The sequence below is a fragment of the Asterias amurensis genome, chromosome 1, assembly GCF_032118995.1.
Source record: "Asterias amurensis chromosome 1, ASM3211899v1".
Classification (NCBI taxonomy): Eukaryota; Metazoa; Echinodermata; class Asteroidea; order Forcipulatida; family Asteriidae; genus Asterias; species Asterias amurensis.
In genome coordinates this window covers 34,202,253-34,228,298 of record NC_092648.1, presented here as the reverse complement: position 1 = coordinate 34,228,298, position 26,046 = coordinate 34,202,253, and the positions used below count along the sequence as shown (strand labels likewise).

The following is a 26,046-nucleotide window of genomic DNA, read 5'->3' as shown; positions in this document are numbered from 1 at the left end:
ACCAATGACCAACAACCGAAACAGTTTTTGGTTGGGGTCGCCAAAACGCACTCCAGATGAAAGGGATCTATTGAATCATTAATACTACATTGCATATACCAGTCAGTGGAAAGAAATACGTTTTGACTGAACCAAAACCAACCCAAATCTAAATTTGCTACCTGCAATATCCAAGTGACTTCTTTTTTTTAAACAGACAGTGGACTTTAGAAACCTCAGTGACTTTCCGCTCAATACACAAAAAGGTTATTGATTAAATACAAATATTCTTACATCTTGTTTATTCACAAATGGTAAGGGACAAAAAAATGATGGCGCTTAAAAAAAATTAATAAACAATAAACACATCTCTGCTTTTTTATGTTAGTAACATTTTACATTCATGCAAAAAAAGAACACCAGCAAAAACCCTTGGAAATTAACACAAATAAAAACATTTCCATTCTGTCCACTTCATATCATTTGGGATTCCACTATAACATGGGGGCCACCAATAACTGTCTGAGGTATTTATGAGTGAGGTATTTATGAATGGGAATCAAACTGTGTTGAATCGGTTTTCAACTAGTGGTTTAAACCCGCTGAGGCCTGGTTCTTTCTAATTTACCTTGACTTCATCTGGGTAAAACTATCAAGAACCAGGCCTCTTTGAGATTAAACCACTAGTTGAAAACCTCTTCACCACACATTGATTCCCTTACTAAAACATATTGTTTTGGGGTGGTTCTATACTACAAAAACAAATTACTTCTTTCTTATGAGAAAGGAGAGTTGCAGACCTGACAACACAATGACAAAATTACTCTTACTTGACACAAGAGGGCGCTACAATGGTTTGTCACTACTACATGCAAGGTTGCACTGTTTGCTCTTTTTTTGTCAGCACTTACTTTTTCTCTTAGAAATACAGAAAATTAACTAAAATTAAAGTGCCTTTTTTGTAAATGAATAATTTGATAAAATGTTTTGGTTTTATTTTCTCAAACTGTTCTGTTAAAAACAGATAACTCATATCAGTAATTATTCCCAATGCATTTCATTATTAATGAATAAAAAAAATAAGGGTCTCGTAGTACAACTCTATTAAACTATTAATCTGTATTATTAGTTTTCACAGAAAGAAAAAAAAGCCAAACAATCGAGGGAAAAGACAAATGAGATGTCATGGGCCTAATTAGACATTCCCTGACCTGGAAATTTTTGTTTCCCCCCCCCCCAAAAAAATCTCTTGAACCCTTGTAGAATTTTGCCACTAGTGGCTTAGATGCTTAAAATAGCTCACAACCGCCATGCAACATGAATTGAGAAACTTTCAAACTTAAGTTCAGAAAGCACTGGGGGCGCTATGTTTTTTTATTTCTTAGGTCATAAAGTTTTACTCCAAAATTTAATTGATTTTAAATTTCTCTTCAGTAATGGTTTCACCATCATACACCAACAAATTGAAAAACTCACTGCATTTTTCTTACCACATGAGGGCGCTTTCAACATCAAATTTAACCCATTTGTTTTACTTAATCTGCATCATATAACTTTGGTTCACACACCCTCACTAGGTCAAAAATACTGCAAAATTGGTATTTAAAATGAATCAGTGTAGTCTTTAAAATGTCCGCAAAATGTATAAAATTTGTTGTCTACTTACAATAACAAAACAACATTGTAATTTGTTTTAGTAAGCTTTATAGAAAGCTAGCCGGAACTGGATACTTCATAACTACATCCCTTGACCCAAATACAACAGAGGTCAGCAACAGGTCAAAGGTCATTTGTGTAGTCTCATTACAAGGCTGTTTTCGAATTGGCAGCCACAGCTAGGGCTACAGCTAGATTTCTGCGTCATTGAGCGTTGAGGTATGGGACACCCTTAGCAACAGCCGTAGCCGTAGCTGTAGACCCCTATTTGGATACAGCCTAAGCATCATGAGTATTGAGTATATATTAAGAGGGGTCTCATGTCAAAAATAGTGGATTGGTCTCTTTACAAGTCGATACATTTAATCTGCATGGTTTCAAGTAGGCCTAGATATACAGTTTGTGATTTTACACTGCTATGATATTAAAATATCATCTCATATGTAGTTTTTTACTTTGTATTTGAAGGTCGTTTTGGTTAAAGGAAGACAATGTTGAATTCACAGCACAATCAGATTCATTATTTGACGTTGTGCCAAATTTTTATATATATATATTCACTGCATTGGTGTTAAGTTAAGAATGTGCTTAATCAGAAAAGTACACTAAGGAGCCAATTTCGAAGAGCTGCTTGAAGACGATTTTGTGTTTTTTAACTTCTTAGCTTGATAACCTTCCATTCCAGGGCTTACTGTAAACAAATGAACGAGATAAATTTTCAAAATCAACTTGCCAGCAGCTGCCTATTTATCTGCAACAGCCATTAAGCAAATTTATCTGCAACAGTAACCAGGGCCCAATTTCAAAGCGCTGCTTAAGGGTAAGCAAATTTGCGCGCTTACTGTAGCAGAAACATTTACTTAAGTCTTAGCATATTTCACAAGTTAGCAGAAAAATTGGGCGGCCAAATTGCGTGTTTACCAAGGATTTGCATTGTGACGTCATTTATTTTCGTGCGGTAAGCACCGCAAGGTTAGCATGCCTTTTCGTGTGCTTATGGTTAGCAGCGCTATGAAATAGAAATTGCAAAGTAAGCACAAAATCGGCCGTTTAGCAGCACTATGAAACTGGGCTCTGAACAAAGTGCTGGCTGTTAAGCTGCTACTTGTAATAAGGCCCCAGTCATGCACAGTAACAGCAATGGCCTCCAAGTCTGAAAGCATTGCTAAGACTCCAAGGTCAAGGGTGTGTTTTCGCAGTTATAACCAATAACTATTTGGGTTGAATTGGCCATTGCCTGGAGTGCGTTTTGGCGACCCCAACCAAAAACTGTTTCTGACGTCATAATCAAAACGGTAACCGAGCTCACAACTCAGTTATCGTTCAGTCTGAACAGCAGAACCAACGACCAACAACCGAAACAGTTTTTGGTTGGGGTCACCAAACCGCACTCCAGGCTAATCACTAGCAAAAGACCCAAACAGTAATATTGGTCACAGCCGTGAAAACGAACCCCTGGTATCTGGGTTTCCATACCACAGGCACCAGACTATTCTGTGATCCAACTGCACCCTCCACTTTCAAACCATGCCTAAATTGACAGCTTTAAATCTGACTATGGCTATATCACTGTGGCTATGGCTAGCTCACTGTGTCCTCCCTTATATACTTTAACATTGCCACTAGCAACCGGCTTCCATAGCCACAGCCAAAGTCACTCCAATCAGACACAATCTACATAAAATAAAAATGGTGGCACAATACCCAGTTTTGTGATCGTAATTTTTAATAATAAGCAATACAGAAATTGACTTTTATGCAAAATGACCAAAAGAAAGTGCTTTTTACCTTTTAATGTCTCATAGTTCTATACAGTATGTATACACTGATGGCAGGAGGGATATACCAGCCCAAAAATAAACCAAAGATACACAGAAAACAAGAAATACGTGGCACAAAAACCTATCAGGAAGTAAGGGCAAAAACTGGGAACATCTAAACTTAAAAAAACAATCCCATCTCAACACTGCCAATGGATTTATGTTTTTTTAAAAGTATTTTCACCAACATTGCAAGAAGTTTTTGCTCGCTTTCTGCGTCACGAAACTACGACAATTGTGAAATGAAAATAGCTGCTGATGCTACGGACTGCTGCTCCAAAAAAAAAAACCACAAAAAGAAAATAGGGATTTTTTGTTTTCTTAACACACAAAAAAACAAGGTTTTTGTTTGTATTTACTTTGTACAAAAAAAATGTACATTACATTAAGTTATCCAACTTTTTAAAGTCACAAGACAATTTTCCGCTGTTTCTCACTGAAATTCTCACATTTTTTTCACACACACTCACACACTCGCTCAAACAACTGTCTTGCTTTTAATTTTGTTAATTATTATCTACCGACTAAAAATTAATCAGTTCCATGCTGCCTTTGACCAATGTTTTTTTTTTCTTCTTAATGTTATTTTTACATCAACATTTAATAATAATACTTAAATTATTCTCATTGTTTCTACAGACCTATAATTGAGCTTCCTCAATGAAATGTGTACAAGCTACAAACATGTCAGAAGTCAGTGTTATTTGTGTATAAATGCCAACAATGGAAGATACCACGGTAACATATTTATGCCTCCAGTACAAAAAACAAAAAAATCAAATAAGAAAAATTAATAATAGAGATAATAAAAACGATCAATAATAAATAGATTCCCTTGAAATTCAGCCACTGAATACCACAGTTCTGGCCGATTAAAAACAAAAAAAGATATCAAACTTCTTTTTACCGATAAAAATTAATACTATTTTCAATCTTGTATGAGCTTCAAGATTCAAGTTCAAATTGCCAGATTGAAAATTGGGTTTTCATCAAATGCAATATGCTTCCTGACCGACTGTTTCTAGCAAAGAAAGAAAGAGGGGCATTTTAAAAATTTGACATTTTCATATCAGATGGCTACCGACAGAGGGAAAACAAAACAAAACAAAACACACAAAGATGTTTTTTGTGGTGAATTTAAACTTCACTTCTACTCAAACAGAATAATGTGGTGCAGCCACATCATTCTGTTTCGATTGGGCAAACACTTTTGGTGAATAAATTACACAAAATGATAATTTTGAACAAAAAATCTGCTGCAATGAAAACGGTTTTCTGATGAAGTGATTCAAATGTTACACTGTACAAGTGCCACTTTCACGGCTGACATCCCTCATGTTTAAAGTAATAAAAAAAAATAGAAAAAGAAATATAAAAAAAGAAAGCAAATACATGACTGTTAGTGATGACGAAAAAACCAACAACAAAAACAACTGAACATTTTTACACAAAGATTCTGTACATAATTTCATACACTAGGGCTAGATTCCGAGACTGCCAGATACAGATTAAAATCTAAGGTGTATGACACAATGTCTCCAAGATCATTCCATAGATATCGCAGGGCGGACAAACTGAAAAGACCAGAAAAACGACAGGGAGTCTGAAGTTAAAGAAAAATCCAATTCCACTGTCCTTTTTCTATTCAAATTCCAAACTGTCAGACACAGATTGAAACAGAATGGAAGAGCTGGGAGAGTGTTTTCAAATACGGAACAAAAAACTACATGAATATCTAAAACTCAACTGACGACACCCCCCCCCCCCCCAAAAAAAAGGAGTGGACCAGCAGTGGGTAGAAGTCAGTTGATATCAAAAATCGTCTACTTGTTGTGATGTTCAGAGTTCTCGTCACTTGATGTTGACCCAGTGCCTCAAAACTTTGTGTAATCTCAAAATATTTAATTTGGTAATTGCACAATATTCAATTTCATAAAACAGGGAATTAAAAAGTAACAATGAATTTTGAGACATTGGAGGGGAAAATATGATTTGAGTTGACTTTTGATCCAAAGCTTTTTTAAATTTTCTATTGGGGGGGGGGGGGGTCTGTTTTGTTATTCAAATTCTCAAATTCCAATTTGTCCCGTTGTTTACCAACCAACTACTTTGACAATCACTTACAGGGGGAAGGTTCTGAGGTTTAAACCTGCCAACCCCGACATCAAATCTTATTTGTTTATTACTTCAATTGCAAACCAGTACCACAGCACACAACCATGCCTGACACTACTCACAATACAGACCATCTGGTACCTTGACCTTCATTCATAGACAATGTGTGGTAGAGAAGACAAGGAAGCTGAATCAAATAGACAGTGGAAGCAAGCATCGTACATGCTGACCTCCACAACTACTAACACGAGTGAAAAATGTCCTGTGGTGGAAACCTCCAACACAAAGGAACGTTCCTCATTCAAATTAGTCATTTTATTTTGGGTTACATGGAACCTTTCTCAAACCTCGTCTTGGGCTCTGTCTCAGGCTTGTGCTGAGCGCGCTGCACGCAGTGGAAATGCAGCTCTCGTCTTCAGGCCTATACTTTTTCTGAGCAGCGTGTATTTTGCACATCAGACGGCACATGGAGCCAGAGCCCAAGCCGGGATTTGAGAAATGCTGGTGTGAACTGAAAATCAAAGCAACACACTGAACTAAATCATAAATCATCCCAACTATTTTACACTACCCTCATCTCCCAGTTGAAGTGATATTTTGGGATGAAATAAATAGCATCCCAAGGTAGGAATGTCTCACATTGAAGACGCCTATCCTACTGTTGTTAAAAAAATTATAATAATAGTAAGCGTCAAATTGTTAGGTTTTTTTTTTAAAAAGCTCTGACACTCTCATAGAGTTTGTCAAAGTGTTGTCTTAAGTTACTCCAGCTAAACCTAGTATTATAAACAGAAAAAGGGAAAATAAAAACTAAACCTAAAAAAAAAAAAAAAAATGCAGTTGACTATTCACAAACACAGTTCATTTGAGATTTTGGAGGCAATGTTTTTAAAGGCCATGGATGAACCAGAGATACGTTTGAAGCGGACACCGTTGAGCGACAGCCGCGGCAGTTTGCACACCTCCATCTCCCACTGAATCAGGTTGTCCCCGCGTCCGTCGCCGTGGACGCAGAACAACAAGTAGCGTTCCCGCTGCTCAAAATCAACAGAGTTGCCCTCCAGGACACGTCGGATCTCCCCCATGATGGAGTCAGGATCCTTGGAGCTGGTCGTCTTCATGCTGAACGTAAAGCGAAGGGAACGAGGCTTGATGGGGTCCTCTCGATTCGGGTCTCGCTCTGTGATCGAACGACTGTTCAAAATAATAAATAAAAAAATACTGATTTATGATCTTTATTATTATACATCAATGTGTTACAAACACCAAACAATACTAAACTATTAAAAATAAAACATTTAAATCTGTCTTATTCTATTTTTTACTTCAACAACAAATTTACATTACAAAAGAGGTGCTGGTGAGAGAAATATGTAAAAAATCTCACAAAATATCAAATGTAACATACAAAATAATAACAGTAAGAAATGGCTGGTACACCCATTAAGAAAGTTGATACCAGCTACATAAAACATTATATGGCCAATGACAATGAAGTGTGGTTACCAGCTATATAATATATCATAAGGCCAATGACAATGAAAGTGGTAACCAGTTACATAATACATCATAGGCCAGTGACAGTGAAAGTGGGTACCAGCTGTTTAATGCATCAAACGACAACAGGCCTGTATGCTTTGTTTTTGAAAGGGCAAGGGCACCAAGCCATTCTCTCCTTGGTAATGGGGCACCCTATGTGGAGATTGTAAATTTCTAGGGCACCAAGGTAATGACCGGGGGCAGGCTCGGAGGCAATTACCTCGGTTGCCTCCATGAAGTATCAGGCCTTTTAAAAACAAAGGGTAGTGAGACCCAAAAGTTAGATTTACTCAAATCAGCTGGTTTTTCGGGGACCCCCCCCCCCCAAAAAAAAAAAAATAAATAAATCAAATTCATTATAGAATGTGTAGTTGGTGTTAGGTCAACTCTGTGAAAGACACATATATCAAGAATTACACAGACTACAGTTAAATAAATGCGAGAGCTTCACACTATATATCACTGAATGATGCAGTTGAAAACATGCAGTTGGGGTTTGGTCACACCTTGTTAAACGAAACCATGCAATGTACAAAAACTTGAGAGTCCACAACACCAGTCTTACTTGGTTGTAGACTTAAGTATGCACATATTTTTAAACCTTTCTGTTAAACATTGACTAAATATGTAACTTTTCCCATTGATTTTGCAAATGGCATTCACCTTTGATGATCCCATACATGGCCCCTATACAACCATATGCACTGAACGTTTGTGGTTAATATTCAAAAGTAATGCTCCAAAAGTAAATTTTGAATTATCACAGAGAGAACAAAAAACACACAATAAAAACACACCCACAAGGATTCTTGGAAAGAAATCCAAGAAACCGTTGTTCGGACTTGCATTATTACAAAAGTGTAAACAATTACTTTCACATCGAGTTACAAACAAAACACAACTCTTCAAAGATTCAAAACTGTTCACAAAATAAACTTGAAAAAAAAATTTAAAAATAGATGAGAGATCACGGTGACAAATACGTAAATTCAGAATGTTAAACACGACAACAAAGACGCCGAGAGCTAAATGGCGGGAAAACGAGTGAGGATTACGAATAACAACAGGAATGATCAGTAAAGATGAAGCACAGTGATGGTTGATGTCTTTTACCTTGACAAATTGCCAGCACTGATGATGTCAAATAACATCACATCCAGAATGGCAAAGTAAGGAAAACACACACATTTAATACACGTATAAAAGTCTCTAGATTTCTGAATATAGAATTAAGTTTAGACGACGCTGAAGTTGAAAAGGTTGATGATTTTGTAATGTTCACCAAGTGCGTTAAAATAACAATCATCTTGCCTCACAAAGACTGATGAATACGCCGTTAAACATGTTACAATCTGTTATCTCAAAAACAGCTTTTTGTTATTGGGCACAAGCCATGGAAATGAGAGTTAAAAAAAAAAAGATTTTTGTATCGTCATGTTTTCTCTGTCTTAGTTTTGCAAAGAGAAACAAAATTGTATTTTTGACGATGAATTCAAACAAACATCTGCTAAAACTTGCCCATTGTCTGCTGATACAAATGGCCATAAGGGCTCGTCGTGATTTCATTTCTTGGTTTTTGCGCCTTGATTATCAGTGTTTGGACACATCAGCCCTTTATATGAGTTAGTCTCATGATTTTTAACTGGACATTCATAAATACCCCAGACAGTTTCTCTACTCCTATTGGTGGAGAGCGCATCACGTGGGGTGTTTAAACAGTTGATAATGACCAGTGTTTATAACCGGCTGGCTTCCGCGTGTCAGGCGTGCAAGATTATCACGCGGAACGCAATTCATAGCTATTAGTAACAGCGCGTAATATATTTCTAAGCGCGCGCGCGTAATCTATTTCTAAGCGCGCGCGTACACACAACCCATGCGCAACAGACTCTTCACAAAGTTTTTGAAAAAAAAAATTTTAAACCTCAAATTTTCAAGGTCAAAGTGTCTTTAATTGTATTTTGTAAACAATTTAAAAAAAAAGGGCATTTATGAATGGGAATAAAAGAGTAGTGACCAGTTCTTAACGGCAATTCGACCCTGCCGGATTTAAACGGCCGTGTAAGATTTCGTCGCTACCCTTTTATTCCCTTATTAAAACTTGATAGGCTCAAGCAAAAAATGGTTCAATCCAGAGCTGTCAACGTTTGCATCTTGCAAATCAGGGAGATTGTGTGCAGCTATCAGAAAGGTATTTAGAATTACACTCAAAATAATAGGGACAAAGTCCACATAACCAGGGAGATTTGTTCATCAGAACATGGAAAGACAGGCCTTGAACTTTCCTCTCAAAGGGGCACATCAAATTCCTTTAGTAAGGGGCACCTCTAGGAGGACAATTTAAATTTATACAGGAAACTTGCACATTTTAGGGCACTACAGCAAAAGCACAGGGCACTACGGCAAATGCTGTGGATGCTATGGGCTATTTCTAGGCCTGGAAAGAGTGGTTTATTTTCTTGGAAATGTCCGCAGAATCAGAACAAAAAAATATTGCCTAAGCACGAAAATAGCTTGCTTACTTTATACAGGTTACTGGCCAAAATTTCATGTCGTATACATTGCTTGTGACTGGTATTTAGCTGTTGTTCACTTAGCATAACATTTGAGTGGAGTCTAGGCCGGTAATCTGATTTTACTAAGCAAGGATTTTCTTGCTGAAGCGAAATTTAGTGCTTAAGCAGCTCTATGAAATTGGGCCCAGGTAGATTTGGCAGCTCTGTCAATGACAATGCTGGATTAGAATACATTTAGGAAGACTTTTTATTATTTGATCAGTAATTAAAATATAGCTTATATTTGGTGTTACCGTTTGTTACATGAGGCTGCAGTAGAAGCAGTTTATTAACCGAGCGAAGCAGAGTACATAGGGTCAGAATGATTAATTATGAAAGTCAGTCCCACGGACCTAACAACGCAACGTCACCAACTGATGAATAATCATCATATTGTGTGATGAATATTCAAAGAGTCAATATATGATCACCTGATGAATATTCAAAGAGTAATTATCAGGTCACCTGATGAATATTCAAAGAATAATCCTCAGATCACCTGATGAATATTCAAAGAATAATCCTCAGATCACCTGATGAATATTCAAAAAATAATCATCATATCATGTGATGAATATTCAACGAATAATAATCATAACACCCGATGATCATTCAAAGCCTGATTGGTGACATTGCTAACATGAAAGCATTATCATTCAAAGAATAATCATCAGATCACCCGATGAATATTGAAAGACTACTTCAGATCACCTGATGAATATTCAAAGAAGAATCATCAGATCGCCTGATCAATATTCAAAGAATAATCATCATGTCGCATCATGAATATTCAAAGCCTGACTGGTGACGTTGCTGACATGAAAAAATAAAAAAATCACAATGGATGTAATGAATGTTTTATGTCTTTACCTGACGCCAGGAGCCCTGGACTTTGGCGGTAGTTCCTGGGGAAAATCTACTCCAAACTCCCCGGAGTTAGTAGGCACCCTGTATGAGAAAGAAACCCCGCCATAGCCAACGGTACAATTACTACGCAAACAAAGTCAAACATGGGGGTTGGGACAAACATACACAACCTAAATGTCTCTAAACTCCCCCAAAATAGTTCAGAAGTTTCATTCAATCCACTGAATATTCAAGAGTGGATCGGACAAAAAGACTAGAGTCAAAGATACCTGCGTGTTATTTTTCACTTTTATTTTTTGTGTGGCATCATTTCCTGATGACTGTTTGTTTATGGGTTATAACGTTAGAATGCCGTCATTAAAATTAGTAATTAGTAAGGAGTTAATCATGGGTTAGAAATGGGTTATTATGGTTTGTGGTTTACGAGGAGGGGTGAAAATGCAGCACTACATGACAATGTATCAAGTTTAGGACTACAAATGTCCGGATGACAATGGGGTTGGAAACATTTCAACACCTTCTTCAAGGATCTTGAGGACCTTGTGAAGACACTATTGGTGATTACTCAGAGTAACCATGGTCAGTGGTTTGATCCACACTCCACACAGTATTAATTTCAAACCAATATCAAACCTCAAAACAATGAGTTAACAGAGATTGTTTGTTTTTGAAATCCCCTCAGATAAAAATAATATTAATATTAGCGGAAAGGAAGTGGGGGAGTCGCTGGGTGTGTGTACATATTGATGTTGCGCAAAGTAAAAGTAAAACGTAGTCATGAGCCAGTGCCTGCTGTGCAGTGTGGACACATTATTATAGATGAAGGGATTCCATATTATTGAATCAAACAATATGGCTTGTCGTAAACAAGTGGTCAAGTGCACTGGACTCAAGCTCTGGTGTTTCTGATCAGCAGAGTGTGGGTTCGAGTCCCGGTCTTGACACTGTGTCCTTAGGCAAGACACTTGAACATTATTGCCTCGGATGGGATGTCAAGCTTTAGGTCCAGTGTGTTATGCAATGCACAAAACTTAGTTCACTACTTGTTTCAAGAAGGAGTTAAGCCCCGATGTTTCCTAGTATGGTTGGCTACAGATTGCAACACAGCACCTCGTAAACCGTTACATGGTGCTATGTAAACAAATGGTCTTTTATTTCAAACATAGCTTCACATACATTGTTTTAAAAAATGAGTGCTTTAAGACGCCCTCGGGTGTGACAAAGTGCTTTATTAGAAGATTGCGACACACCTTGTAAACCGTTACATGGTGCTATGTAAATAAATGGCCTTTTATTTCAAACATAGCTTCACATACATTGTAAAAAAACAAAACAATGAGCGCTTTAAAACGCCCTCGGGTGCGACAAAGTGCTTCATAACAACTGTGTACTCCTATTATTATTATTATTTTTTTAGTACTATTATTATTATTACAATCAAAATATCAACTTGCCATGAAGGTGTTATATGTTGCATGGGATACTGGTAAATTTTAGAATGGTTTGTTTGGTCAACCAAAAGGAGAAGTTCTATTTTCCATTGGAGAGTAAGAGTAGGGACATTTTTGGTAGACTAACTTTTTCAAACTGAGATGGTAAAGTAGGCATATTTAATATATTGTATCAAAAGTTGGACGAGCTGTATTGACCTGTAACCTTTGTTTGCAAAAGAAGTGACCTTATACATGTACATTCCATAGCCTTTCTGGCAGGCAATACTGTATCATATCAGTAGTGCTACATTTGTGTGTCATTATTTCCACATAAATTCAAGAGTTAGCAAATAAAACAGCTGAGCTAGTTTGGAAATGTGCCCCTTTCTTCATATCAAAAGTTTATATAAACAGACAGTGCAATCCGATCTCCATGAAATGTCAGATTTGATGTTTTCTTCCATTGGGCTGTGTACAAATCATGCCTGCAGGAAGGCTCTGTGGCTCTTTTGTAAACATGTGAAGTCTTCACATGTTTCATGGTCTATAACAACTATATATTTTAGTCCCCCCTTCCCCAGCTAGAATACTTTGATGTTATCAGGTTAGAGCAATTAAGGCAGCAGTTAGGTATTCCAAAAGAGTATTACCACCAGAGAGGAGATTTACCATATATGCTGTTTAACCAGTTTAAGGCAAAGTCTAGGAATCGCTGACATTACATGATTTGCAAAATTAACAGGAATCTCAAGACACAAGATTTGAACTAAAATGCAATTGCGAAATCAAGTGCTTGGTAGTTTGCAAATGAAATGGCTATGTACATGGGGGTATTTCCCCCCTGAACCTTTTGAAAAGAAATTTCAAAAGAATACAACCAAACTGCAAAAATGCCAGCAAACAGACGAGACAGATAGAGCGAAAAATCAAGTAAGAAATGATCTCTGTGCTACCAACCTCCTTTGAAACTTCGAGGACAGCTTTCCAAAGAATGACATGGAGTTCCTATTCCTCTCCATAGTATCCTGCATGCCCGGGGACGCGTTGGGCCCGTTGAACATCGGGTGCCTCCTCACCTGACCCCCGTGGAAGGTGTTTCGGTTGACGGCACCCCGAGGGAACCTTATGTGGCCACCGGTACCCGTGTTGGTGCCACCAACAGCCGGTGACGGGAGGAAGGGTAGTCTATTGCCTGGTGCCGTGCTGAGAAACAGAAACACGATTGGAAAAAAACCCAAAATGATCAACTGAAAATTATTCACGGAAAACAATATTCTGTTTTAAGTGATTGTTGCAATTATGGGCGTCACTTCACAAAATTATTCAGTGGGCCAAATTTTTGCTCAGCAAAAAATTGGGAGATAAACCTTGCAATCTAAATGAAAGCAACCCCAGTTTCATAGAGCTTCTTAAGCAAAAAATATTGCTTAACATTTATTTAGCAAAAAAGAGAAGGATACCAGTCTCAAGTGGCATTTGACAGTATTTTGGCCGGTTATCCTTTTCTTGTAAGAATAATTTTGTTGTGCTTAGCTACCTTTTGTGCTTAAGCAGCTATGTGAAGTTTGGCCCTGCACACTTTTTACTGGACCCAGAATACGCATTAATTTTTCCTGAAATCTGAGTCTAAAGAGCATCTAAAGGTCATAGGTGAATAGATGGATTGCACATAGCGTCGTCGACTGCCATATTTGATGATAAACAATGGCAAAGTGCACGTGCTGTACCCAATTCTCGGCTAATGATAGCCTTTAACACGTGCACGTTTCATTAAAGACGGTGGTCAATGACGCCATCTGAATCCATCTATAGCTACAATAGTTTTGCTCAGTGCCTTATCCACAAAAATCTGTCTTCACCAGTCTTTTAATACACGAAGTATTGGAACAATGCTTTCAACATAATTAGCGCACCATGCAATGTGGCAAAAAAGAAAGGATAATAGTTATGGCAAAGAAGACGGAGAAGCAGAGTTGAGAGTAGTAGGCCAGGAGAAGAATGCAGGAGTAGGAACATTTAGGAAAGTTGTACAGGAAAAATCATGTGGCTAATCCTGTACAATAATCATCAAGATGATAGACTTGCTATCTAGTCGACAGATATGGTTTATGCTCAGCCACGATCTCTTTCATACATTGGCCATGGAACTGTCCCACATTGAACACTGGCATTCGTTGGACTGTACAACTTTAAAATGTACATGGGTATCTAACTATGAATAAGACTTGCACTATTTATTGTGCCTGGCGTCGTCGTGCACCCCTACAGCAACTGACTCTGCAGAAACAAGTCAACCAAGGCAACACAGCCATGAATAATGGATAAGTATCCTTGCTCTATATCATGCAAAGCTAATGGCAGAATCATACTCGAAAGTCATGCTCATCAACAAACTCAATAATACTGATTCCAGGCATGCAACTGCAGCTTTGTCAAAAAGAGGAAACGTGCCAGTCGCAGCAAGACATTGTACTGCAGTGTTTTTTTTACTTCTTCACAACTCTTGACTCGTTCAGAAATCAAAACGAGGAAATCAACTGATCAGGGCCCAATTTCATGGCTCTGCTTACCATAAAGCAAAGAATCGACCCTTGCGGAACACGCTTAGGCCAGGAGTATTTCCGTGTAGCAGGGAATTTTTTCTTGTGCGTACTCCACATTACTTAGCATTCTTGGCTTACACAGCTAGCGCAGAAACTTGGTGCTTACACAGTAAGGGGAGAATGGTGATCATAAGCACGGAACCTTGCGGTAAGCAGAGCCATGAAATTGGGCTCGGCTGAAAAGTTGCATGCCTATGGTTCTGAGAGAAGAACTCAAAGCAGTTGAAATTTTCTTGACTTCTGCCAATGTCCCCCCCCCCTTCTAGCTATCTCCATTTAAAACATCACTATTGAGATTGCTTTGGCTTCCATGTTGAGCATGAATCAACCGCTAACAGGCAGTAAGTTGTAACTACCTATACTAATATTGCTCATAAGCGGAAAAAACAATAGCCACAAAAGGTCACACACAGAGAAGCGCAAGGATAAATAAGCTAGCTCTTTATATCTCTCAAACTATCAGGACTTTCTTTCAAATATTGATACACCTTTTGTTTCACCAGCTTCAAAATAAACAGTCCACTCTGAGGACTTTATTTTGAAGATAGATATTCAAATGTAGAACAACGGGTGATCAAATATTTTCAAATCGACCGACACACGATCAAACAGGTATTGTCCGTCTTGATGAATGAATAATTCTTCTGAACGGGTTCGGGAAATATAATTCACAGCGTTTAGTCAAAGTAGTTGATGAAGCTACAATCCCGGCCAAATCTCGTTGGGGCCCCTTTCAATGTTGGCTCTCATTGCGCGGTCTTCTGCATTCTTAATCAACTTTGAGCCGGGGGACAGGGGAGAAAATGTTTATTGTCAGGGGGAAGTGGACTGGGAATGTTAATTGTTACGTTGCAAATGGGTGGCCCAAGCATTTTGGCCAGGATTGTAGATCAGCCGAACGAGATAGTTTGACTACCTCTATGCACAAAGAGAAGCTCAGTTTAATCAACAACTTCTTGGGCCCCCACCCTGGACACGGATTTACCTTGGTCTGTCTGAAGGGTCTTCTAGTGGGGGTAGGCCTGACCCTTTGTTTGGATGGCCCGAGGTGGACGCTGATTTCTGGTGCCTAGGTCTTGCAGTCGGCGCGGGAAGGTCCCTGCTATAATGGTGTGCAATCAACAATTGACTCGTTCAGAAAAAAATATTAAATGACTGCATAACTAAGTGCACCACGATAATATCCAGTTCTTTCGTAGTGCATTCAAACAGTGCGAAGTAGTGCCTAATCTGTCTCTCTCTCTCTCAAACCTAGGGTGTGATTTGGACAGGTACTTAGTGAGATACAGAGAGAGTGGTAGTAAGTGTGAATACTTGTGACTAAAACCACAGGATCTCATTCAGGAAAACAGGCCCGGATTGTCTACGTCTGCCAAAAAATCCCGAGAAGGGCTCAGAAGAGAGCCAGTTGTGTCAGGAAACACTTGTTTGGACTGAGTACTGATTACCCATTACTAGCAGACAAACGCTACTTGGTGGAAGTGGTCACTAAAGTAAGGCACACCAATCAGTGTCAGTGGTAACTTCGTGCACACCACATTCCAATTCTGTGTCCAGAATATTACATGAAACACATTCTGCAAGGTGAGCAGACAAGTACATATGACTGTCTGCAGAACGAATATGTCCATACATGTCTGCAGTTTCTCGCCAGTGCATTCACAATATTCCCAGAATAAAACAGTATAGACAACTGTCTGCAGGGTATTCTGTACAGTCCATGAGAATAATCAAAGTATATCTGCGCAATAATCACCACAGTACACATGGATATATATCTGCAGAATAGTCACTATACATGTAGCACACATGGATATATCTGCAGAAGTCACTATAGCAAACATGGATACATCTGCAGAATATTCACTATAGTACACATGGATACATGTACATCTGCAAAATAATCACTTTTTTTACAAATGGATATCTCCAGAATAATCAATATAGTCCATGGATATATGCAGAAATATCCCTATAGTACACATGGATATATCTTCAGAATCGTCACAGTAGTGCACATGGATATATCTAGAGAATAATCACTAAAGTACACATGGATATATTTGCAGAATTATCAATCAAGTAACCATGGATATATCTGCAGAATAATCACTGTAGTACATATAGATATCTGCAGAATATTCACTGTAGTACACATGGATATCTGCAGAATATTCACTGTAGTACACATGGATATCTGCAGAATAATCACTGTAGTACACATGGATATCTGCAGAATATTCACTATATAGTCCATGGATATCAATAGTCAGGGTAGTACATGTTTAACAACTGCAGAAGTTAAAGAGTGGGAAAGTCAACAGAATAATTTTACATATTTGAGAAGACGCAGAATTGCAAACAGAATTCAACATCTGCTCTGTGCATGACCTATTAGGGCGCAGTTGCAAACAGAATAACAGGGAGGGAATACTAACAGAAGTCAAATAATTGCGCATAAAGTTCTGCCAAAGAATGTCTTGTTTAAAAAAAAAAAATGCATAACTAACACAAACAGCAACTTAAAAAATCATTTTCAGCGGTTTTGAAACTAAAGATCTGAAACTAGGTAAAAATGCTACATCCAAACCACACTTTCTTAGGGACTTTAACAATCTTATTGTATAATCTTACCTGTGTAGTAAGATTTACAGAGGTGAAAAGGTATATATATTTTTTTTTTTTAAGTCTCAAAATCTTGACGACACTACTCACAAAACCACATTATAATTCTGTGATGGGCGAGTTTCAGCCTTTTTAGTTTCTTGTTTAAAGGTTTTTTATAAACATTTCCAGCTCCCACTTTCATGAGGAACATTTAAACAAGGGAAATAAAACCCAGCATTCATAAAATAAAATAAAATTAAAAACCCTTCCGAAAGCGTGGTTTCGACACAGCATTTTCCTTCTTTGAAATCTACACGTCCATTGAATTGTTTATTTTGGCAAACATCTGCACAACATCTTGTCTTTGATTCCTACAACCAATGGTTGGTTCTTGTCTTGGTTAGTGTGTTAGTCCAATCGTACATGCTTTGAGTTTACTACTTACCTAGTGATGTTATATCGTTCACTCTGTCCATTGGTTCTACTCCCTCCCGTGGCGTCCCGGTCTCCGTACACGTATGTATTCCTCCTGGTCATACCCGAGTTACTAGGTATGTGCTGTGGATTCGAAAAAGAAAAAAATATACACCAGGTTTAAGGTGTGGGTTTGACCTCTGGTCCCAACGTGTGTGTCCTTGAGCAAGATGATGATGATGATGTCGTATGCTGTGCTGATCTCAATCTAGATCTCCATTAGCCAGTTTATAGCTAGGTCCTCAGCCAGGTGAAAGGCTTCGATGCCTCCATCAAGGTGAGAGAATGGGCAGTCAGCTTTTATGCGGCGCATTGTCTGGGGTTCACCACAATCCCAAAGCGGAGATGCAAGGTAGCCCCAGTTGACCTGTGTGGACTGCTGCGGCATGGCCCTGCGTCGGTACGGAACAGGTTCAAGAGGCACCAATGGCCTCGAGCACTCGAGCAAGATGCTATACTACAATTGATTCTCTTCACCGAGGGGGTATAAAATGGGTACCTGTAAGATTGGAGGGTGATACTGTGAATGAAAAAGCCTTTGGCTCTTAAATTTCATACCAACATTAATCTTCGTTCACTCTCTCAGACTCACCTTTGGTGTAGCTGATTTCTGTTTCCGTGACGACCCCTCCTGATTAATGGGAGTCCCTAGCGTGGGCGTGGTCATCCCTCCTGTCTTACCCGTTGATCCTTTGCTGTTCCCGATGGCGCCGGCGCTGGCCCGCCCCTGCCGTGTCATCACGATGTTCTCCTTCAAGCCGTTGTCATTGTTGTGACGCTTGTAGGAGGAGCTAGTTACATGGGAACCTGTGGTTTGGAGTGTTGAGGAGACTAAACAGAGTCAGAAAAGTTTCCTGTCTATATTAAAACCAGGACCTACTCAGGAAACAACGACCGTAATCTGAAGATTGACAACCAAGTCTGCGAGTTTAAGGGCTGGTCCAAATCCTACCAATCTCACCTAAATGATGATCTGTATAACCCGTTTAATGCCAAACTGCAGAAAGCATGAGAGTAACCTTGCATGATGTCACAACTTCAAACAGTGCCCTCACTAAAAACTAACCGGGAGCTGCATGTGGCATGTACACATGTGTTTGACCTCAGCACTGATAGCCTTTGCAGTGGGTCTACATTGGATTTGATTGCTAAGCTATATTAGTAACAGAGAGGCGCATGAAAGAGGCAATCAAAAACACCAAAGTTTTTTTTATCAACAGGTTATCCTTCCAGAATAGCCAATCCTGAAATACCAAAGCCATAACTACATGCCACTATTGGCGATTGACACTAACAGGAAAAATTTTCCCAAACGAAATGCCGTCACCCATTAAAAACATTGGGTTCATATTTCTCTTTTTTGCTAAAAGACGTCACCTGTCTTGGAGACGACAAATCTCAAGCGCCACTTCAACGAAACACTCTTAAAGACACTGGACACTATTGGTAATTGTCAAAGACTAGCCTTTACAGTTGGTGTATCTCAACTTATGCATACAATAACAAACCTGTGAAAGTTTGAGCTCGATCGGTCATCCAGATTGCGTGATAATAATGAAAGAAAAAAAACACCCTTGTCACAAGAAGTTGTGTGCTTTCAGATGCCTGATTTCGAGACCTCAAATTCTAAATCCGAGGTCTCGAAATCAAATTGTGGAAAAATACGTCTTTCTCAAAAACTACGTTACTTCAGAGGGAGCTGTTTCTTACAATGTTTTATACTATCAACCTCTCCCCATTACTCATGACCAAGAAAGGTTTTATGCTAATAATTATTTAAAGTAATTACCAATAGTGTCCACTGCCTTTAACATTCTATGCTTTGCTTCTTGATAACTAAATGTTTTTTAGATCAGTGTACTCGTGCTGAAATCAATGATATAGCATCCCAATAACTCTGTGCCAATTCAGGCTAGCAACGTCTCTCAAATAGTGTGAGAAGCTTGCTATTTGATATCATTCAAAGGGTGTGCTACTCAGGTATTTGAAACTTCTTGAAACTTTGCATGGTGGAGATACAACCAAGGTTGATTTACAGAGACACTATGTAAATAAATCTCTTCATGAGGTGTGGTGGTTCTGAGAAGCACCAGCGGCAACTCAATGTTTCATTTCGATCATTGTGCTGAGACTAGGGAGGTTTAGCTGCACATTCCGCAAGCAATGTGAATGTGAACGTCAGAAATCGTGTCGTTTAAATCTCACGTTTTTACCATACGTGAAGTTACCATTTTTCACGTCAGGTACGTACGTACGTGCGTGCAGACGTCATTCGTGAGCATGCAATAAGCCCAAAGTGGTGACGTCACCTAGGAACAACATAATTTTTTTGACGTTCATGTTCACGTGTTTGCTCGCGTAACGTGCAGCTAAACCTCGCTACTGTCTTCAAGAGAAGACAATGATCAGAGCACAATTATTGAAACATCGAGTTGCTAAACCACTAATTCTAAGAATCAACACACCTCATAAAGAGATTTATAACATAGTGTCTTCGCCAAATTTCACTTGACATGTACAAGGCTCTAGAGATAGTCATGCTCACTACTGAAGTCTCACATCTGCAACTTCTTGTCAGACGAATACAGTCAATCATTCCCCAAACAGAAAACCGGAATTAGAGAGACTATGGTCAAGTCAGGATTACACGATAAACATCCCCATAGTACAAGGCCAACATAACGACAGATTGGTACCAGAAGGAGCTATTGTAAGGTTATAAGGGGGGGGGGGGTAACACAAGAATCTCACTCAAACGTAAAGTTTCCATTTTTCACTATGATTACAGAAAGAAAAAAGAGTGACATTAAAAATAAAAATGGTCTTTGAAAGTAATACACTGTGATATTCGACCACACACAATGGTAGTAGGAGTTAACAGTCGAGATCTTCATGAAATTTGATGGATACTCCGACAAACTACCCTAGACTTTCTTCAACTTTTTTTCATCAATTTTAAAACCAGCCTGAAATGGTGATACATGTAATTAGAGCAGTATTTCAAAGGAACACTTTTACTTCATTCGACCAATTGACATTGGATTCTAATAATATAAGCCTTGGAAATGGCGATGCTTAACGGAGTCATATTCTTTTATTTGAAATCACCATCTGCAACTCCGCACAAAGAGGAAGAGGTAGTCCACGCAATTGGCTATCCTATCGTCAGAGAACAAGTACAGGTGGGCAACTAGACTTGACTACACCGCCTAACCTAACCAGAAACCATAGAGCACAGGGAGATTGACTATATCGAACCACGCACTGGAGCGTGGTCGACATGGTCAATTCGAGAGCTACGTCATAGTTTCTGGTCAAGTTCAGTCGCTCACCCAAACTTGCTCAGATATGCACACAATGTTATCAATTTGCTATCTGAGGCAGCAAGATGCATCTGCATGAGAGCATGAAGCGGCTTATATTTCATTTCCTGTTATAGACTGTGCAAGTCTCGCGCAGAACTTCCGGGACCATTGTGGTCCCAACCTTATGGAGTTTTACTTGGGGAGATTTTGTTTCGTCCATTACTTTAGTTTAATATAGTTTATGACCATAAAAATGACATATGTTGTTAAAAATGTAATACTAATTAACAACATATATAAAAGTAAAAATAAAGTCAACATAATAACGAAGAAAAACTGATATTTCAACTTGACCTCAGGTCAGGTTACTTGTAAAAAATTAAGAATTTGTGCCCGTCTTCGATCACGCAACTTACGCAGACGCTTGTTTTGGCTGCGCGGGGTGGAAAGCAATTTCATTGTTCGCTTAGGCGTCGGCTTCCTCTTTAAAATGCATCACGCGTTTATCTAACGCCCTTGCGACCATCGTGCGTCCGCGTATAAACCAGCTTTCAGTAGTTTCCGATTCGGGCGTAGATTTACAAAAGGGGTTTCAAAACATTTAAGATCAAACAAACATCCTTGTCCCAGAGTTTTACTTTTGTCTTTACATAGACTTTAACCGATAATTGTCTATTTGTTTAAAAAGCTAAAACTAATTTTAAAAGCTCTAATAGGTATTTTTGTTGTTCAGATTCAGCATTTAGAAAAAATTAAAGCAAAGATTTGATATATATAAAAATTAAGTTCTTCAGTTGTCATGTTTTCTCGCTCCGGTGCGCGCGAGACTTGCACAGTCTATTGGCAAAAAAACCCAGAAGAAGCAAGGAGCAATGAAGACTTTCCCCACACACGAACTATTTGACTGGAATCTACATTAGCATATGTTGTCACCCTCACAGAGCAAGATAAGCTGGCGGTGATTTTGAAGGGGGCCATTGCACACCCAAGAGAGTGAATAGAACTGAATTTGGAACGTAAAAACCCTTCTCACTTTGGACACAGTGAGTACAGACGGTGCGCTTCTTAGCCCAATTTCCATGTAGTGGCATTAGTCATGTAACATACCCATGTAAGTACCCAAGCGCTCAAATAGCGATGTCATCTACAATTGCTTTACAAGAGTGCTTTGCTTTTTTCATTAACACCCCGCGAAAATTGAAACAATGAATTGCTCTATATGAAGCTATTGACTAAAAATCAAACTGTGATTTTGCAGTGAGTGATAAAGGAACTATGAGCGTCTCATTGTTTGGATTAGATAGCTTGATCTTTAAATCTTGCAAAGGGGGATGCCACTATGCAGACACAAGTCAATACAAGGTTATCCATCTTCAGTCAATCATCTTTCTGAACACGGAACAAACATTTTTCAAATTCCATAAAGATTTCTTTCAATGCATGAAACAACGGCACTCGTTAAGACATGACACAGACACATAACAAACACACCCCCATGACTGTCTGTCCACCCTGTAAATCAAGGACTTCTGTTTGTTCTCAAATGGCGTCAACTTCGTTCTGTTTTAGCAACGTCCCCGTTGGTTTGGTACACAAAAGGAAAACGAGGCACCCTTGCTCAGTCAAACCACGGAGGTAGACCTCCATGGTCAAACACCCAAGATCCCTCATCAGGTGAGGTTTGTGGTAGCACCATGTGTAAATCTCTTTTAAGTAGTTTCGATTCCGGGGAAGAAAAAAAAACGGTCGATTTGATAACTTAACGTTACGATCAGTATTCTCTCATCCTCTCAAGGAGAATGCTGGAACAGATGCTTAAGCAGCATCCAGCAACACGAGTCTAGCAACAGAGACAAGCATTCTCCAGAAGAGGATCAGAGCATACTGACTGAATTGTTGAGTTGTCAATCACTGGTTCTTTTCAGAACCAACAACTACTCAAAATGAGATTTACACATTGTTCTACCGCAAACCTCACCAGATTACACTTTAACCACGAAAAGTTTTAAATCCTACTGATCCCTCTTGTTCAATATTCGAAAGTCCTTGGTTTGAACGAGCAGACACTCCCACACATAGAAAGTAAGAAAAACATCTGTAAAATTAAACTCCATGGGGAAAAAACAGCAGTTACCCACAACCAAGATGACATGCACAAGATTACAATTTGTTTAAATGGATCAGTCCAACAAAAAAAGGAAAAAAAAAGAATTTATTAGAAGATCAAGCAATATTGAAAATTAACACAAATTCAGTCACCATAGGTACGAGACAAGTAGAGAATTGTTTTAGTCATGAGCATTTCAGAAACTATTAATGCAAATCAGGGTAGATGAATAATTCATATCTTAGGGTGAGGCAAGGAAAGGGAGCAGTATCCCTCTGGATAAGTTGTGGGTTAGCAAAGAACAAGAAATATCATTGCAGACTTTCAGAAAGCAAACTTAGCTTGTAACTCATTCATTTTTATTAAAGGTTACACAACAAAATAGATTAGCATTTTAACACTGCTTCAAATAATTTCAAGGAAATTATAGCCAAGTGAAAAAAAAATGTTTTTTTAACTAGTTGTGAAGAAATCATGAAGACTATAAGCGACTGCAATTGCCAAGCTGTAAATGAAGTATTTTGAACAAAGAAAAAAAAGCACGCTGATGTTTTTTTTAAATTCACACGCTACATGATTAGCTGCTTGCAGTATTCTGATCAGCAGAAAACACTGATTTTGTTTACTTTCTACAAACTACATGATCATTTTGTCTTGCGTTTGAGGTAAGGTAGAGATGAGATCAGAGAAATATTGTAACAAAGTCTTGAAACCATTTGGCTGCATTTAAGTTCTTTTTCTTTTCTTTTTTGAAGGGGGCATTGAAAACTCGTCTGATGAATGACAAAGTTACAAATATTTCAAAACAAAAAGTGAATTAAAACTTTCACAAAAAGTGTTTGTTTTCCTGATAACAAAAAAACAAAACAAAACATAAAAACAAAAATGGCCTCCCATCTGTATTTTCCCTCCATGTCTCCCTTCATATTTTCCAGGGAGAGCTTCCAACACTTCGAAGGAGAACTTCCCAAAACCTCCAGGGAGAACTTCCCAATTCTCCAGAGAGAACTTCCCGATACTTCCAGGAAGAACTTCCCGATACTTCTAGAAAAGAAGAGAGCTTCTCAAATATTTCCAGGGAGAACATCCCAATTCTTCACTAAAGAACTTCCCAATACTTCCAGGAAGAACTTCCCAATACTTCCAGGAAGAACTTCCCGATACTTCTAAAAAAGATTTCCCAATACTTCCAGGGAGAATTTCCCAAATATTTTCAGGGAAAACATCCCAATTCCTCCCAGAAGAAAATTCCAAATACTCCCAAGGAGAACTTCCCAAAAACTTCCACGGGAACCCCACTTCAGGAACCAAGATAAATATATTCAACTTTCCCTCCAAATGCATCAATAATTCTCATCTCTGTGTAAACAAAAAGGTCAAAGGGCACATGGTCAAAAAGAAATGTCCGTGTAGAAATGAGAGAAATCAGAGAAGCAGCTACTACAGAGGTCTAGGGCATGGTATATGTATTGAGGAAACAACGGGTGATCAGACACAAGATAACCACAATTACCTCGTTTTCGGATGACTTTAATTGTCGACACAGCGAGTTAACATGGAAAAGACAGAAACGAGTTAAGGTGAAACAAGGTGTACCAAAGGTCATTGGGTCAGAGAGGTTATCGTCATGGAAACAAGTACACCCGCAGAGAAGTTTCAGAGCAACTCAAACTGAACACAGGAAGCTATGTTAGTGTGTCATGCATAAATGTTAAAACAAGGCGGTTTTTCCTGCCCTTTTTTTCTTCAGAATTTTTGTTTTCAATTGGTGGAGATCTAGTCTAGTCTTAAAGGAACACGTTGCCCTGGATCGGTCGAATTGGTCTTTGAAAAGCGTTCTGTAACAATTTCTTATAAACTCGGTATGGTTATAAAGATGTTGTAAAAGTAGAATACAATGATCTACACAAATGTGCCTTGAAATTGCGTGGTTTTCGTTTTAACTCGTCGACAAACACGGTCGGCCATTTATGGGAGTCAAAAATTTGACTCCCATAAATGGCCGACCGTGTTAGTTCGCGACGTAAAATGAAAACCGTGCAATTTTGAGTGATACTTGTGCGGATCATTATATTCTACTTTTAAAACATCTTTCTAACCATATGCATTTTATAACAAATGGGTTCAAACGCTTTTTATAGACCAACTCGTCCGATCCAAGGCAACGTGTTCCTTTAAGCAACTGGGTGTATTGTTTCCTTGACAATGGTGTAGAGAAGGAGAAGACAATAGTGGGTGTGGTTAGAACGGGGCTCTCGGTAAAGTTGAGGGATCAGTCCGTCTCTAAGTTTGGATCAGTGGCTGGAGATGGGGGGGCTGGGGGCTAACATCTGTGACTCACTACGGTGACATCAGGGATAACATGAAATAGGATGGTGATTTCAAGTCTATTGTTTCTTCTACTGTGAACTAACAGGAGAGAACTTCTTCAAACTCACGGAATACAACACATCATTGAATCAGGTTTTTGTTTTCATATGATGATATGTGAATGGTGGACCATGAGTAAATTTGCTCTAGGATGAAAAGGGGTAAATTCTCTGTTCAGAAAAAAAAAAATTGAAATCTTTGTTGGAAATAGCTGTTCAGGCACTGCAAGTAAAACTAACTTATCACAAAAGTATAAAAAAAAAAATTGTGTTATCAAATCGCTTTGTGTTAAGGACAATGAAGGGAGCTGACATCTGTGAGTGTCTTAGTGCTTACTACAAAACCTTCATGCTATTTCTGTGCATCTTTCTTTTAAGTTATCATTTTCCATATTTCTTTACTCTTCCTCTTGTCTTCAGTGTATTTCATTTCAAATTTATCTCTCATAACTTTTTAAAAAAATTTATAACATGGCACTTGATCAAAACCCAAGAGGCTTACACCTCAAATTCTGAAAGTGAAAAACCTTTTAATTTTCTTTCTCTATTATCAAGCCTGTATACATTTTCGATAAAACATCTGCAATTTAAGCAGACCCAGCAAAATCAGAGAAAAA

The 26,046-nt window shown here is 38.5% G+C and overlaps 1 protein-coding gene across 12 annotated transcripts in view; it reads right to left on the bottom strand.

Annotated features, from left to right (window-relative positions):
- Window positions 1–3,413: 3,413 nt before the first annotated feature.
- Window positions 3,414–26,046, bottom strand: part of LOC139937933 (MAP/microtubule affinity-regulating kinase 3-like) — a 90,629-nt gene continuing 67,996 nt past the window's right edge. For 4 of the 12 annotated variants that reach the window (XM_071933256.1, XM_071933287.1, XM_071933317.1 and 1 more), the window contains 8 exons: window positions 24,574–24,588; window positions 18,241–18,455; window positions 17,620–17,732; window positions 15,553–15,669; window positions 12,922–13,167; window positions 10,535–10,612; window positions 8,223–8,240; window positions 3,414–6,764 (listed from right to left, as the gene is read on the bottom strand). In XM_071933256.1, coding sequence (XP_071789357.1) covers window positions 6,419–6,764; window positions 8,223–8,240; window positions 10,535–10,612; window positions 12,922–13,167; window positions 15,553–15,669; window positions 17,620–17,732; window positions 18,241–18,455; window positions 24,574–24,588 — 1,148 coding nt within the window. In that variant the 3' untranslated portion in view covers window positions 3,414–6,418. The remainder of the gene's footprint in view (window positions 6,765–8,222; window positions 8,241–10,534; window positions 10,613–12,921; window positions 13,168–15,552; window positions 15,670–17,619; window positions 17,733–18,240; window positions 18,456–24,573; window positions 24,589–26,046) is intronic. The other 8 variants (XM_071933257.1, XM_071933278.1, XM_071933295.1 and 5 more) reach the window with 5 other exon arrangements.